This window comes from Podarcis pityusensis (assembly GCF_964106645.2).
Source record: "Podarcis pityusensis genome assembly, chromosome: 3".
Classification (NCBI taxonomy): domain Eukaryota; kingdom Metazoa; phylum Chordata; class Lepidosauria; order Squamata; family Lacertidae; genus Podarcis; species Podarcis pityusensis.
In genome coordinates, this window is record NC_138026.1 from 651,585 (window position 1) to 665,049 (window position 13,465).

At 42.7% G+C, this 13,465-nt stretch overlaps 1 protein-coding gene across 1 annotated transcript in view; it reads left to right on the forward strand.

The window, feature by feature from the left end:
• LOC308473026 (uncharacterized protein) overlaps positions 1-13,465 on the forward strand; it is a gene marked incomplete at its 5' end in the record, with an annotated part of 34,504 nt that overhangs the window by 3,029 nt on the left and 18,010 nt on the right. The window contains 5 exons of the mRNA XM_080998275.1: positions 774-884; positions 3,504-3,602; positions 6,399-6,503; positions 11,185-11,301; positions 12,450-12,524. Coding sequence (XP_080854401.1) covers positions 774-884; positions 3,504-3,602; positions 6,399-6,503; positions 11,185-11,301; positions 12,450-12,524 — 507 coding nt within the window. The remainder of the gene's footprint in view (positions 1-773; positions 885-3,503; positions 3,603-6,398; positions 6,504-11,184; positions 11,302-12,449; positions 12,525-13,465) is intronic.

The following is a 13,465-nucleotide window of genomic DNA, read 5'->3' on the forward strand; positions in this document are numbered from 1 at the left end:
TGCACAGATAATCTAAACTGACTGCATTTACACCCATCCATTCATAGTTTTATTCCTTAGCCGCCTTTCAGTAGTTAAAACCATATGAAAAAACACATAATTACAAGCACAAAAATGTAATGTAATAATAAACAATAAAACATCAGAAGCTGCAAAATCTTAATTCTTGTTATAAATACCCTGTTAGTGATAACATGAATATGCAAAGAGTTTTTTCCCCCCCACCCCCATGAAGTAGACAGCAGATTTTCTCCAAGTGGTGCATGTATCCTGCAGCTTAAGTATGTTAGTTATGTTTGGGCCACCTTAAGCACTGAGGTAGTCGTCTGTTCCCCATCCAACTCCAACCTTCATTTCCCTCTATAAATGATACTGTTCTAAACGTGGATGGAGAACCCTTGGCCCTCCAGATCTTCATGGCCTTCAGTTCCCAGCAGGCCTCATCAGCATAGACAGTGGTGAGACATGTAGTCCCAGCAACTCTTTGGAGGGCCACAGGTTCCCCATCCCTGTTCTAGAATGGGCAGTTCAGCAAGAGGTAGGGATCACACCTGATTATTTAGTTATGAGGATTCCCCCATTACTTAGCAGTTGACATCTGAGAAGAACCTGAACTTTATAAAGAACATTCTTTATAGGCTTCTAAACACACTGGCATTTCTACAAATGGCAGTTCTAGTTGGTTGGTCGCGGTAGGGTGGGGAAAGCCATCTATGCAGAAAGTTTTCATTGTTTATGCTTACTTTAATGTGTTTGCTTCTTGTTTTTTCTAGACTGATTCAGCAACATCTTTAGATAGTGACAGCTCAGGAGAAGACTGGCTTATAAAAGTTTGCTGTCCAAAAGCCCGGCATCGATATCGTAGATACGCCCAAGCAAAAAAGGTCGATATTTTAGTAACCTGACTTTAATGTATCTAAGACTTGAGAAGAGGACAGCAATGTCTATGAACCTTTGTGACACAACAGTTCTCAGTGTGCAACCTGGATAATTGGGCATTGGGTTGATTTAGTAAAGAACTACATAATTGCTCAAATTCTGCCTCTATATTTAGATTTTGCTTTTAAAAATTAGTCAAATTCATGTGTCACATATACTCAAAATGCAGTGGGGATAAACTCATTCCCTCTTGCTCTAAACTCCTTCTCGATCCAGTTGACCGGTGCAACTTGGACATAACAAGTAGTAGTGCTTATGCATATGCAGTTCAAAGCATAGCATATTAAGTACTTTTAAACAACAACACTGAATATTTCAAAATAAATTTAATGTGATACATGAAAATGTAGGAGACCCCATGAAATTCCCATGTCATACGAACATAAGATTGCTGGATCTGGCCAGTCAGATGTCTGTGGGAAACCTGCAAGCAGCACATGGGCATGTGAGCACTTCCCTCTCCTGAGAGCTTTTCTAAAGACTTCCTACTCGTAGAATTTAGCTCCTGAGTTAAAAGTTTTTTCTAGATTTGGGTCTTAGCACACAATGCCCTTACTGCGCCCTTACTATTCTGTCTCACTGTTTATTTTAATAAACTTATTAACTTAAGGGGCTCTACTTACCCTCTTCTTGCACATCTGCTTAATTCGCCTGGACGCTGTGTCAGCTGGGGCTTCCTGTATCTTGTGAGCATAAAGTAGTAAGGGCTGTGCCACGTCAGATGCACACACACAATATCTCCAAGCATATAGTATGATTTTTAAAAAACAGATAGTCTGATTTTTTTTAAGCATCTGATTTAATAATAATAATAATAATAATAATAATAGTAATAATTTTTTATTTATACCCCACCCTCCCCAGCCAAGGCCGGGCTCAGAGCGGCTTACAAGCAATAATAAAAACAAGTTGAATGATTACAACTTAAAAACAAAATTAAAATACAACATTAAAATATTAAAATATTAAAATGTAGCCTCATCGCAGGAGGAGAAGGAAAGGAAAAAAGAAAGAGAGGGAGGGAATCAAATTGGCTCCAAGCCAAAGGCCAGACGGAACAACTCTGTCTTACAGGCCCTGCGGAAAGAAATCAGATCCTGCAGGGCCCTGGTCTCATGAGGCAGAGCGTTCCACCAGGCCGGAGCCAGAGTTGAAAAGGCCCTGGCTCTGGTTGAAGCCAATCTAACTTCCTTAGGGCCTGGGACCACTAGGGTGTTGTTATTTATGGACCTTGAGGCTCTCTGTGGGGCATACCGGGAGAGGCGGTCCCATAGGTACGAGGGTCCTAGGCCGTGAAGGGCTTTAAAGGTCAAAAGCAACCTTAAATCTGACCCTGAACTCTACCGGAAGCTAGTGCAGTTTGAAAAGCACTGGGTTTTAAATGCTCCCATGGCAGAGACCCCGTGAGGAGCCTCGCTGCAGCATTCTGCACCCTCTGGAGTTTCTGGGTCAGCTTCAAGGGCAGCCCCGCGTAGAACGAATTACAGTAGTCAAGCCTGGAGATGACCGTCACATGGATCACTGTGGCCAGGTCAGGGTGGGAAAGGTAAGGGACCAACTGCTTGATGTGGCGAAGGTGGAAAAATGTCGCCTTGGCTGTTGCTGTAACTTGCGCCTCCATGGAAAGGGAGGCATCAAGGATTACACCCAAACTCTTAACGGAAGGCAATGGCACTAATTGGGCCCCCGCAAGAGAAGGGAGTTGGTCCCTCATCCCCATGCCATCCCGACCCAGCCATAGGACCTCAGTCTTCGAAGGATTTAGTTTCAATCGGCTCCCACGAAACCATCCAGCCACAGCTTCCAAGCATCTGGTCAGTGTGTTCGGGGCTGAGTCGGTGTGGCCATCCATCAGCAGATAGAGCTGAGTGTCATCAGCATATTGGTGACAGCCCAGCCCAAAGCTCCGGATAATCTGGGCAAGGGGGCGCATAAAGATGTTAAAAAGCATTGGGGAGAGAATTGCGCCCTGCGGCACTCCACACACCAAGGAATGGCGCGACGACATTTCCCTCCCTAGTGGAAAGACAATTTTTCTAGTCTGATTTTTTAAAAATTCCTACTCCCAACCCTCACTTTATTTTCCTCAGTGCTTGGTTGTCCTGTGAAGGTGAAAAATATTGGCATTTTTTCCAAGCCAATTAAATCATCTTTTTAATGACTGAAATAAACTAAGTTTATACTCTTGGGGCAACATGCGGTGATATACAGTATGTCCATTTGTTCAATGGAAATTGGCTTGTGCAACATGATTTTCAGTTTCTCTTCTGCATCTAGCCCCCTTGCATGCTAGAGGAACGTTTGAGGGGGTTGGGAGGGTGCAGGAGGGATGAGAGGAAAGAGAAACCCCCTTGTGTGAGCAGACACTTGCATTACATTGGCTCTCACCCTTTTTTAAGAAACACACTTGTTTTGAAACTGGGAAATCCCTTGGAACTTAAAGCTCATCAGCCTATTGCTGTGAGACCTTTCCTGCTCACTCTTAAGTCAGAAGGATGTGACAATGAGACATACTCTCAAGTAAGCATTGCCTTAGATGGTTTTTTTACTTTAAATTTATCCAGCAAATATCATTACAGCCTACAAAGACTGGATTCTCGCATTTGGATAAAGAAGAGGATTTTATAGCGCTTACAGAATGGATGCCTATTACACCTTACCAGGTACAGAAGGTCAAATGTTTTCTTGAAGAAATGCAATAAAGCTGATGCATTCTGAATTCCAGACACAACTGATTCTTAATTTTTGATGGATATGATGACGGTAACAGTGCATCAGTTCATAAGAGCCTTCTTCTGTTTGCTTTTCCTTTCTTTCACAGTATTTAAGATTTGTGTTATATATGTCGCCACAATGCTTCTAAAATTTTCAAAAATGCTATCCCTTCTTAAAGACAAGCTGTGTCTGACTTGGGAGGGGGATTTCAGAGAGCACTGTTACTTAGTTTCCTACTGATCCCATGAAGCAATCCTCTGTTTTATGTTGTGTACCGCCCTGAGATCTATGGATGATGGGAGGTATACAAATTTAATAAACAACAATAACATTAAAGAGACAGAATGTAGAACAGGATGTGCCACAAAACTTCATCTGCCCAGGAAATAGCATATGGATATTTATTGTCTTTGTGCACCTTTGGGTGGAAAATCAGCCAACACATTTTACAGTGGTACTTCTGGATGCGAATGGGATCCGTTCCGGAGCCCCGTTCGCATCCAGAAGCGAACGCAACCCACGGGTCGCGATTCGCCGCTTCCGTGCATGCGCGTGACATCATTTTGACCGTCTGCGTATGCGCAAGCAGCGAAACCTTGAAGTAACACACTCCGTTATTTTTGGGTCATCGCAGCGCACAACCCGTAAATACTTATTCCGAAGCTACTTCAACCCGAGGCATGACTGTATAAGTACAGTGGTACCTTGGGTTACATACACTTCAGGTTACAGATGCTTCAGGTTACAGACTCCGCTAACCCAGAAATAGTACCTTGGGTTAAGAACTTTGCTTCATGATGAGAACAGAAATTGCGCGGCAGTAGCGCAGCGGCAGCGGCAGGTGCCATTAGCTAAAGTGGTAACTCAGGTTAAGAACAGTTTCATGTTAAGAATGGACCTCCTGAACGAATTAAGTACGTAGCCAGAGGTACCACTGTAAACTAAACTGGCAATTGAAGATAGATGACTAGAAGGAGCTGGATACTGTTAAAAAATAATCTATCTACTAATTTGTTAAATATTCTTTATCTCCTGTTGTGTGAAGGGAAACAGATACAAGTTAAACAAATGAATTTTCAGAAATCTGTTGTGGCTAAGGCTGGTGACAGATGGATGCTAGTGTTTTTAGAGTTGGTGATTTGGAAATGAATTATGGTTTGTTGGTTGTTTATACATTTAACGTCCAACTCAAATAGGTTTTACAGGTTTTGTGTTGATTAAAAAACTTGGAACATCTGTATGAAAGTGTTATAAGTGTGGCAAATTAAACATGGGAAGCTGTAATTCTTTCCACCCACTTTCAGCTCCCTTAAGGACTATTTATTTATATGTTTAAAAGATATACAGTGGTACCTCGGGTTACAGACGCTTCAGGTTACAGACTCCATTAACCCAGAAATAGTACCTCGGGTTAAGAACTTTGCTTCAGGATGAGAACAGAAATTGCGCAGCGGCAGCGGGAGGCCCCATTAGCTAAAGTGGTGCTTCAGGTTAAGAACAGTTTCAGGTTAAGAATGGACCTCCGGAACGAATTCAGTTCTTAACCCGAGGTACCATTGTATTAGCCATTCTTTGGTTGTAGCTCCCAGAGAATCTAAAAAAAAAAAAGCATAAAAATTGAGATGTGGTAATGCAATCATTTACAGTGGTACCTCGGGTTACAAACGTATTTTTCGCTCTATAAGACGCACCAGACCACAAGACGCACCTAGTTTTTGGAGGAGGAAAACAAGAAAAAAAATATTCTGAATCTCAGAAGCCAGAACAGCAAAAGGGATCGCTGCTTTCACTGCTGTTCTGGCTTCTGGGATAGCTGTGCAGCCTGCATTCGCTCCATAAGACGCACACACACTTCCCCTTACTTTTTAGGAGGGAAAAAGTGAGTCTTAAAGAGCAAAAAAAACGGTAATTTGTTCTGGAAGTCCGTTCTTAACCCGAAGCATTCTTAACCTGAGGCATGCATTCCCTACATATGTAGGCCTCCCGCGGCCCCAGAAGCAGATTGCATTCGTATCCCGGGGCAAAGTTCACAACCTGGGACATCTACTTCCGGGTTTGTGGAATTCGTAACCCGAAGCGTTCGTAAGCAGGACTGTTCGTAACCCGAGGTACCACTGTACAGCTATTGAAATCTTAGTGTGATAGCTACATAGAAACACTGTTAAACCAGTTTCTTATGTATCATTAAAGATGTATTGCATGTTTGTGCTGTAATTGGCCTGTTTCATAGTTTCTCAGAACTATAGCAGAAGACGAGAATTTTGGGAAGCACTGTATGTGTGCATTGTACTTCTAAGATACAGCACTTAATATTTCCATAACACTATGCCAAGTACATTCTGCTTAGTCACCTTATCTAATTTCTGCATATCCATTGCTGTTATGCCATGTTCTTTCAGGTAGAAAGAACTTCTAGGGAATAAAGAAAAACATCTCAAAGAATTGAATAAGTTGGAATTGAGGACTGATGTCACAGTCCTATGACCTAACTTTGGAACACTTATTGTCTATTGTAGAGAAGTTCTGTTGTACTAAGTACTGGTTCCCCATTCCACTCAGTAGCCTACAAGATACATATACTTTTAGAGTGAGTTATTAGAAAGTTGACGTCTGGCTTGACAAGCTGTGATCTGAAGCTGTTGAGAGGAGCCAGTATATTCTTTAAAGGCCTCTGAATATTTTTGTTTGTTAAGACTAGTGGGCTCTCCCCCCCCCTTTTTGCTAATTCAACAATCTCATACTAGGTCTACCCTGGAGTGCCAAGGCAGGAAAGTACAGACTTGGAGTGGCTCATAAGACTTCGCTGTCCAAGGGCCCAGATGGAGCAGATGAGGGCGGAGCGAAAGCAAGTGAGTGACTAGGTGCTTAACGTGGGACTATATCCACTACTTTGGCAGTGTACTATCACAAAATATGTAGTGCTAGCAGTGCAAAACAGTTAAAGCAGCATTTCATTTTGATTTAATTAAGTTTCTTAAAAAATTGATAAATCTAAAACTCCCATTGTGAGGTCAGCTGATCTCAACATAAGTAGCCAAATTCCTTAGCTAGACCTTGATTCTTTACATTTCAAAAGAGCCAATGGGGGGCTAGAGTGATGGACCAGGACCAGGGAAAGCAGGATTTGAATCCCCACTCCGCCCCCAAAATCACTGGGTGACCGTGGGCCGCTCACAGTCTTTCAGTCTAGCCCACCTCACAGAGTCACTGTGAGGATAAAATGGAGAGGGGAGGGGAAAGTGTGCGCACCACTTTGAGGTCCTTTGAGAAAAGGTGGGATATAAATAATCTGGGGAAATTTTCCTTACCCTGCTCAGAAGGGTGATCTTCATATTTACAAGCAGGCATAACACAATGGCTAATGAACTTCTTTGGAAAATTTCCAGATGAAAAGTTGTATATAAGTACTTGAGATAAATAAGAAAAATAATGTACTGAGCTAAGCACTTGTGTCCTGGCTTTGAATGTTACCTCTGCCATGCCTGCATTACATGGCCTTGGACAAGCTCTTCTCCCTCAGCCTCAGACCCCCATCGGCCACAGGGAGACAACAGTGATTGCAAGAAATTATAACATATTCAAAGTACTGCACAAATGCTCTTCGTGACCCCATGGACCAGAGCAGGCCAGGCACTCCTGTCTTCTACTTCCTCCCACAGTTTGGTCAAACTCATGTTCGTAGCTTCGAGAACACTGTCCAACCATCTCGTCCTCTGTCGTCCCCTTCTCCTTGTGCCCTCAATCTTTCTCAACATCAGGGTCTTTTCCAGGGAGTCTTCTCTTCTCACGAGGTGGCCAAAGTATTGGAGTCTCAGCTTCAGGATCTGTCCTTCCAGTGAGCACTCAGGGCTGATTTCCTTCAGAATGGATAGATTAGATCTTCTTGCAGTCCATGGGACTTGGTTGGCAAGATGATGTCTCTACTTTTTAAGATGGTGTCTAGGTTTGTCATTGCTTTTCTCCCAAGAAGCAGGCATCTTTTAATTTCGTGGCTGCTGTCACCATCTGCAGTGATCATGGAGCTCAAGAAAGTAAAATCTCTCACTGCCTCAATTTCTTCCCCTTCTGTTTGCCAGGAGGTGATGGGACCAGTGGCCATGATCTTCGTTTTTTTGATGTTGAGCTTCAGACCATATTTTGCGCTCTCCTCTTTCACCCTCATTAAAAGGTTCTTTAATTCCTCCTCACTTTCTGCCATCAAGGTTGTGTCATCTGCATATCTGAGGTTGTTGATATTTCTTCCGGTAATCTTAATTCTGGCTTGGGATTCATCTAGCCCAGCCTTTTGCATGATGAATTCTGCATATAAGTTAAATAAGCAGGGAGACAATTTTGAACCAATTTTGAACCAATCAGTTGTTCCATATACAGTTCTAACTGTAGCTTCTTGTCCCACATAGAGATTTCTCAGGAGGCAGATGAGGTGATCAGGCACTCCCATTTCTTTGAGAACTTGCCATGGTTTGCTTGGCAGGGGGTTGGACTCGATGGCCCTTGTGGTCTCTTCCAGCTCTATGATTCTATGATTCTATGAAATGCTTTTGTGTAGTCAATGAAGCAGAAGTAGATGTCTTTCTGGAATTCTCTAGCTTTCTCCATAATCCAGCGCATGTTTGCAATTTGGTCTCTGGTTCCTCTGTCCCTTCGAAATCCACCTTGCACTTCTGGGAGTTCTTGGTCCACATACTGCTTAAGCCTGCCTTGTAGAATTTTAAGCATTACCTTGCTTGCATGTGAAATGAGTGCAATTGTGCGGTAGTTGGAACATTCCTTGGCACTGCCCTTCTTTGGGATTGGGATGTAGACTGATCTTCTCTAATCCTCTGGCCACTTCTGAGTTTTCCAAATTTGCTGGCGTATTGAGTGTAGCACCTCAACAGCATCATCTTTTAAAATTTTAAATAGTTCAGCTGGAATATCATCACTTCCACTGGCCTTGTTATTAGCAGTGCTTTCTAAGGCCCATTTGACTTCACTCTCCAGGATGTCTGGCTCAAGGTCAGCAACCACACTACCTGGGGTGTACGAGCCATCCATATCTTTCTGGTATAATTCCTCTGTGTATTCTTGCCACCTCTTCTTGATGTCTTCTGCTTCTGTTAGGTCCTTACCACTTTTGTCCTTTATTATGGTAATCTTTGTACGAAATGTTCCTTTCATATCTCCAATTTTCTTGAACAGATCTCTGGTTCTTCCCATTCTGTTGTTTTCCTCTATTTCTTTGCATTACTCGTTTAAGAAGGCCTTCTTGTCTCTCCTTGCTATTTTTTGGAAATCTGCATTCAATTTCCTGTATCTTTCACTATCTCCCTCGCATTTTGCTTGCCTTCTCTCCCCCGCTATTTGTAAGGCCTGGTTGGACAGCCACTTTGCTTTCTTGCATATCCTTTTCATTGGGATGGTTTTTGTTGCTGCCTCCTTATAATGTTGCAAGCCTCCATCCATAGTTCTTCAGGCACTCTGTCCACCAAATCTAAATCCTTAAACCTGTTTCTCACTTCCACTGTGTATTCATAAGGGATTTGATTTAGATTGTATCTTACCGGCCCAGTGGTTTTTCCTACTTTCTTCAGTTTAAGCTTGAATTTTGCTATAAGAAGCTGATGATCTGAGCCACAGTCCGCTCCAGGTCTTGTTTTTGCTGACTGTATAGAGCTTCTCCATCCTTGGCTGCAGAGAATATAATCAATCTGATTTCGATGCTGCCCATCTGGTGATGTCCATGTGTAGAGTCGTCTCTTGTGTTGTTGGAAGAGAGTGTTTGTGATGACCAGCTTGTTCTCTTGGCAGAACTCTATTAGCCTTTGCCCTGCTTCGTTTTGAACTCCAAGGCCAAACTTGCCAGTTGTTCCTTTTATCTCTTGACTCCCTACTTTAGCATTCCAATCCCCTATAATGAGAAGAACATCCTTCTCTGGTGTCATTTCTGTAAGGTGTTGTAAGTCTTCATAGAATTGGCAATTTCAGTTTCTTCAGCACCAGTGGTTGGTGCATAAACTTGGATTACTGTGATGTTAAAAGGTCTGCCTTGGATTCGTATTGAGATCATTCTATCATTTTTGAGATTGCATCCCAGTACAGCTTTCGCCACTCTTGTTGACTATGAGGGTCACTGTCAGGGAAGAGTTAGAAGTTTCCAGTTTCTCAGAGGGAGAAAGCATTCCCCAAGGGGGGAAGGAGAGCAGTGAATCTAATAGAAGAGAGCAAGAGGAACAACAGGGAGAGACTGGCTGTTCACAGGAAAGGCAAGGGTTAAGTTCTAGCTCAGATTGGGAGGAGGGGAGATACAAGCCAGCTCTAGCCAGGAGGGTAGGAAAAAGAGCAGGAAAGCGAAGGGAAGGGTACCTTCGACATTTTGAGAGGGGCTGGTCACCGAGAAGCAGAGCTCAGAAGGTATCTGAAATAAGTGACTCTGAGGAATAATAGTTAAGAACCGTTTATAAGATTGTTTTGTTAATACGCAATAAAAAGTTATAAAAGAACAAGAAGCGTTTGTGTGGTGATCTGAAGAGGACAACGACCAGGCCTGACAGTCACTACATTTCTTTTATGGGATTCTTGCCCACAGTAGTAGATATGATGGTCATCTGAACTGAATTCGCCCATTCCCATCCATTTTAGTTCACTGATGCCCAGGATGTCAATATTTATTCTTGCCATCTCATTTTTGACCACATCCAACTTACCCAGGTTCATGGTTCTTACATTCCAGGTTCCTATGCAATATTTTTCTGTACAGCATTGGATTTTCCTTCCGCTTCCAGGCATATCTGCAACTGAGCGTCCTTTCAGCTTTGGCCCAGCTGCTTCATCAGCTCTGAATCTACTTGTACTTGTCCTCCGCTCTTCCCCAGTAGCATGTTGGACGCCTTCCAACCTGAGGGGCTCATCTTCCAGCATCAAAACTTTTATATGCCTGTTGTCTTTGTCCATGGAGTTTTCTTGGCAGGGATTCTGGAGTGGCTTGCCGGTTCCTGCTCCAGGTGGATCACGTTTGGTCAAAACTCCACTATGACCTGTCCATCTTGGGTGGCCCTGCACAGCATAGCTCATAGCTTCTCTGAGTTATTCAATCCCCTTCGCCACGGCAAGGCAGTGATCCATGAAGGGGATCTTAAGACAGTAGTCTTAAGATTAGCTTTAAGAAAAATCAAGTTGGTCAGTTGATTAAGTGCAGGTGAGTCAGTGGTTGCAGAATGTGGATGCCAGACCATTATAGCCCTGAAATGGTGGCCATATTCTGCTGTGAGCAAGAAGACTATGGTGGCCCACATATGGCCCTGTTTCCATTTGGAGAGGGGCACTCCGTTTTCTAGAGACCTGGGAAAGGAATTACATTTCATTTAAGTACTGTCTGCACCAAACTGAAAGCAAAAGATTTCAGGATGTAGTTTTCCATCCTTCTCAACTTTCTTTTGGATGAATGCTGAGGATAATACTGTATCCTTTGTGTAGGCAACTTTGAATTTGGGGTTGATAGAATATGGTATATTCACTGTGATTCCTCACTCCACTCTGCTTTCTTGTAAGTCTCTTCCAGCAGTCTCTACACCCTTGAGTAGATCACCCAGCAAGGCTGGCAGAAGTATTCAACCTGGAGGGACCAAAGATTCTGAAAATTGGCTGAAACATTTTTCCATTGCGCAGGTACACCTGAGTTTGGCGGCAGTAGTAAGAAATCAGTACTGGCACTACTCTAATTATGCTTTCTCAGCTTTGGAGAGAAGATGGAAACTCTTGTTAACAGGTTTCTTAGAGAATGAGGCTGACAAAATATATTAGTACAAGGTACACAAGGACTGACAGCCACTTTGTTGTTGTAAAGTCATCTGTACTTTGAGTTCCATATAGTTTGGGGTTCAGATGACGCTCAGTTCCTGTCTGCTCTGCATGGGGATTTTTATACTGCAGTTATATTTTAATTATTTTTTAAATGAAACAACTTTTAAAATGTGACATCTGTTTGGGTAAAGAATATATGTATGAAGGACTGCAAGTTATTTATTCATTTATTACAGTTGTTCATGTTCTGCAATATTTCCAATATGGTTTACAAGAAGCTTTAAAACACATTTTAAAACAGCAACAAAAAAATAAAAAGACATCAGGATCCTTCCCACAGGACGATTTAATGACTAGAATTATTTTGGGTCTGCTTAGCAAAAGAAAGATTGTAAGTTTGCCCCTGAATTTGATTAAGAATAGATGCTTATCACTAAATTATTGACCTTTTGATTCAGTAGCTATCTAGTTACAGCTGAAATAGGATTGAAGTGGAGCACACTACATATTGTACACTCTGGGGAATGTTTTTTTACTTGTGCTAAAACTCAAAATATTAATGTTTTATTGATATGTTTATTATACAATTTTAGGATGTATTCTTAATGTAAATACTAATAGTATTAAATATTCTAAATATGTATTCTTTATATTCTAAATTAATTTAAAATGTCTTAAAGCATGTTGGATTAATAGCTCCAGCCAGAAAAGTCTGCTTTTCTTCTAACCTTCTGATCTGTACAAGAATAATGGCAACTTCTTTTATCACTTTTTGTTTCTCTTTGCACTTTTTATTCTACTCCAAGATTATCTCTAATTCAATATAGCCTCAAAGTTGCACTTACCCAAATCCCATTCATTTTAAAAAGATGTTTCTGTAGCTTTATTTCCTGTGTCTTTTTAAATCATGGATCTACTTATCCTACAGTGCTGTGCTGCTCATAGAATTGATTCTTAATTACTGCTTTTCATTCAGCAGTTTTACTTCACAGATTTTGCTGGTATTTTATTAGGCTGTAGTTAATGAAAGACAGGATGTTGTTGGTTCCACCCAGGCCCTGCTGGAAAGAGAGAACTGCTTTGTGAGGGTAAGAAACAAAATACAGTGTCGGTTTACAATATGTCTTTCTAACGTTTGAGGAAGACCTACAGATATGAAGAAGCCTAGTAGGTCTGGGCAGTACCTGGCTTTCCACATTGTGATATATCAGCAGCTAAATACTGTGATATGCCGATATATCATGATGTCTTGAATGTGTCTAGCCTGTTTCTTCCTCCCCATCTTAGGGATGGAAGAAGCAGCTGAGATACATTGCCCAGCCCTACATAGTGAGTGAGCCCCAAAGCCTCTCCAGTTTGCATGAGCCCAGGACTTCCTTGAACCGCTCAGCTGAGGGGAGAGCCTTCTGCTCCACAGCTGAGCGAGCGTCTATGCTTCCCTCCCAGCTGAGCGGTTCAAAGAAGCTCTGTCACGAGCCGGAAAGGTGTCAGCGCTTGCTCAGCTGGGGGGGGGGGCTGAGGCTTCCCCCTGCCCAGATGAGCAGTTTGAGGGTGGCTCTGATTCTGCTCCGGCTCATGCGCAAGCTGGAAGGGCATTGGAGCTTCCTCAAAGGCGCTTACCTGACTTTGCCCAAGTGGGCAGGCTTTGTCTTTCCTCTTGGGGCGGTTGGTTGCTCTGGGAGGAAAGATGCAGCCTGCCCTCCCAGGCAAAGGCAGGCAGGCTGCAGTCAAGTGTCTGCCTTCTCCCGAGTGGGTGGACTGCGTCTTTCCTCCTGGAGTGACCAACTGACCCAAGAGGAAAGATGCAGCCTGCCTGCTTGGGCAAAGGCAATTTGAACTGCCGATACATCGTGGTGGCTGGGGAGTGAACGCCATACCGGTTTCAGACAGTAAATTGGAGTATCGCCCAGCCCTCATGCTTTCTCCTACAACAATGGTTGCTGAAATATCTTTTGAATCTGATACCTTTCACATTTTTGACTTGGGTCTTGAAATGTAGTGGCATTATAGATGTGGTATATGGAAACTA